At 32.6% G+C, this 3,471-nt stretch overlaps 1 protein-coding gene across 3 annotated transcripts in view; it reads right to left on the bottom strand.

Moving 5' to 3' along the window:
• LOC108977233 (protein scalloped) overlaps window positions 1-3,471 on the bottom strand; it is a 67,655-nt gene that overhangs the window by 39,972 nt on the left and 24,212 nt on the right. For all 3 annotated transcript variants that reach the window (XM_018946829.1, XM_018946830.1, XM_018946831.1), the window contains exon 3: window positions 1,879-2,017. In XM_018946829.1, the coding sequence (XP_018802374.1) occupies window positions 1,879-2,017 (139 nt within the window). The remainder of the gene's footprint in view (window positions 1-1,878; window positions 2,018-3,471) is intronic.

The following is a 3,471-nucleotide window of genomic DNA, read 5'->3' as shown; positions in this document are numbered from 1 at the left end:
TTTTTTTTCTTCATTTTAATTTTATTTTATTTTAAATTTTTTCAATATATTTTTTATGTCATAAACTTTCATATAGCTTCGCTTGAATTTATTCTTTCAACATTATTTTTTAGATAATTGCTGCGGATCAGTGTAGGCGTCTGAAATTGCTTTGCTATTAGATTTATTATGATTATCAACACATGTACATAAGTATACATGTGTATAAATCCAACAAAGAACATGCCTAGTGACTAGGCACTGATCTACACCGTGCTCTTAGTTCAGAATCGGCGAAGCCTGTAGGCGGATGCTGTAAGCGATTTAAGCACAAAACTTGCCCGCTGTTAAGCACACTCATACTTCAACACACAAAAAACACACGAATGTACATGTGTATGTGTGTGCAAATAGTAAATAGGCGCATAAATGAGGAAATGTGCTGTAATCGCATTAATGCTCACTACATGCTGCCCACATTTGGCAGATCACTTCTCCGTTTTGGTTTTTCATCTTTTCATCTTATTTCCTTCGCTTTTTATCCGTTATTGAGCGATACACGCAATGGTTGTTGTTGCGTTTTGTGCGCACATTTTTCAAGATTTCTCGAGCAGTGTTGCTGCTGTCATTGCAGCTTTTTTGCTGCTGCTTGCCGCCATCAAAGCGTGGAACGTGCTGGAAAATTGGCGAATTTCACACACACACGCACACACACACAAATGAAACGGGAAAATCTGAAGTGATTGTAAGTGGCACAGTTTATTGTGGATTATGACAGAGTAAAGAGATATAATTGCTTTAAAGTGGATTATCGCTCATTGCGGCGACGTTGTGCAATCGTTTCTGGTGGCGGGTGTGCGTCATTTTCCTTTTTTCAGCGCCTCAGCTCTAAAAACTTTTAGTGTCGGTTGTTTTTGTGTTTGCCTCAATAGTGCTTGACGATTCGAAGTGTCAATTATGTGACTTGAGTTGTCAAAACACAATCAAAATTTAGTATTTTTGAAGTAATTGAGGCAATGAGCTGTGTTATCTTTCACAAATTTGTGAGTTTTTGTGTGAAGGTGGTGGCTGACGGCACTTGTTGGGGGGGATTCGTGGAGAGGATGCATGTAGTGTGCAAATTTTAGTGAAAATTTTCAAAAATATATGCATATTTGCAGGCGAAGTTTGAACAAAACATGTATTTTACTGCTTTTATGGACCTTTTTTGGAGCAATAAAAAAATTAGACGTTTTGTGGTCTCTTAAAATTTTAAAACAATGTTGCTTTTTTTTTTATATGATACTTTGTGTCTAAAGGTAGGCAATATTTCAATAGAATGAATGCCTAAAGGTAGGCAACATTTCAATAAAATAAATTTTTGTATAAAAAAAAACTTTGTAGTCGAAATGAGGCGATTATCTATAAGTAGAATTTTTTATATGGCGCGACGGGAGCAGTAGTTGGGCATTCCATAAGCTGAAGTAAAAGTATACATGTTCCCTATGTCATAGATTTTGCACTACACGTCACCTGCTAATCTTATGAATTTTTGTAAGGATATATTTTTATTTTTTTTCCATTTCTTTTTTTGATTTGCATATTTATAGTTACTTTATAAGACTACTCTTCCAAGTATATGTATGTACATATGAATATACTCTGCCCTAATATGCAACTATTAACGTATTATCAAAAAAGTTAAAAATCGTTATCAGATATAATAACCACTAAATAACCACTTTACAACCAACACATAACCACTTAATAACCAACATAACATAACCAAAACTCAAATCTCGTTTCGTCCCTTCTTCTGTAAACTTATAAAGTTTTTTAGGTGTTTAAGTGACTATATGTACTGTATACTTGTATACATATCTATTAGTATCTATATAATAAATTGTTCCATTTACTTACCATACATTTTACCCTCATCGGATAGAATAATTTTTCGTCGACCACATGGCGGATATATGGAGAGAGCCTCTTGAAAACTCTGTTCGATGTCCGGACTCCAAACACCTTCCGCATCGGCAGAGGAGAGATCCTTTTCGTCCTGCGAGCCATGAGAAAAAGCGAAATTTGAAAAAAAAAAGATTAATGAATGCGTGACCACAACATACATATAATATTATGAAAACATATTTAAACACAATATACAATTATAGTTCCTTTATACACATGTAGTTCCACTGAACCGGCCTCTTCTAGTTTTTATTTTCATTTTTATTTTTTCAGCATAAAAAGTATCACAAAGGCGCATTTAATGTGTGAGAAAGTGCACTTTGCACATTATGCGAACCCTCTGCGACATAATCGGTTCTGACATTAATGAAGGGCAAGCATATGCAACTGTGTATGTGTACAAGCGAAGGCACATGATGCAAGGATATGGCATAAAAATGCTGGAGTCTCGTTACTTTGTATATATATATACATATATGTATACTGATGTAATTGTTTAAGTTTTCTCAATATATGTATTATATTAAAATGGTTGCTGACTGCTGCAAAGTGCAAGTCATTCTACTTTTCTCTCATACGCTCTCTTCATGTATCAGTTACAGCACAGTGGGCGTTTGTGGTGCAAATTGTTTACAAAAATTATAATAATGAGTGGAGATAATTATTGAAGTGCAGAAACATTATTTTTTCGAAGTAGTGCATGAATTGTCCGAATTCGTAATGATTCTTGAAATCTTGAAAGTTGATGATTTCGAAATTAATTTCGAACTTTTTTCAAATATTATATTACTTCGAAATATAAATGAGCAAATATTTGTGATACATGTGATATATAGCTAATGAAATGTAAATTTTATGTGACTACTTAGAACCTACACTGTTCAACATTTCATATTTTCTATGGATGGAAGATTTAACTTAAGCCTTTTTTGTACGAAGTTTTTGCAAAAAAATGACATTAGAACCCTTATGGCGGCCGGACTAACGATCACAAATAACGTTTCCGTCTTACGACAGTCGGGTCTAAATAATTCGACACTATTCCTCGAAGTTACGCGAGGAATATTTTCTATTCTTAGGACAACAACAAATAATAATAACGATATGTATTTATCCACTATCATTGCCATGACAGTCGGATATATCAAAAGTAACCACAATAGAGACGATTCAGCCTTGCGTTTGTGAAACCTAATTGGAAATATTTCCGCTCACCACGAACAAAAAATTATTTATGGCAAAGATAAAATGAAAACCAACAAATAATATGTAAAAAATTTTTGTGTTATTTTTATTTTTTTTTTTAATTTTTTGTTTAAATAATTTTTTTGAAAATCTGGGAATTTTTGAGTTTTCAATGCAAATTATTAAAAAATTAATTACTAAAAGTATGAATTTATATATATTACATAACATACATGTAAAGCTACTAGTTAACTATTTTTTTTCTATAAAAGCCTACTATTTAAAATACATATATATTTAAGAATAATTTTACAGTTAATTATATTCTATAAGCAAATAGCTATACAACCGGACAGTTAA

This window comes from Bactrocera latifrons, unplaced genomic scaffold (genome assembly GCF_001853355.1).
Source record: "Bactrocera latifrons isolate USDA-ARS-PBARC rearing strain unplaced genomic scaffold, ASM185335v1 scaffold_86, whole genome shotgun sequence".
In the NCBI taxonomy this organism is placed as follows: domain Eukaryota; kingdom Metazoa; phylum Arthropoda; class Insecta; order Diptera; family Tephritidae; genus Bactrocera; species Bactrocera latifrons.
This window is presented reverse-complemented; position numbering and strand designations above follow the sequence as displayed.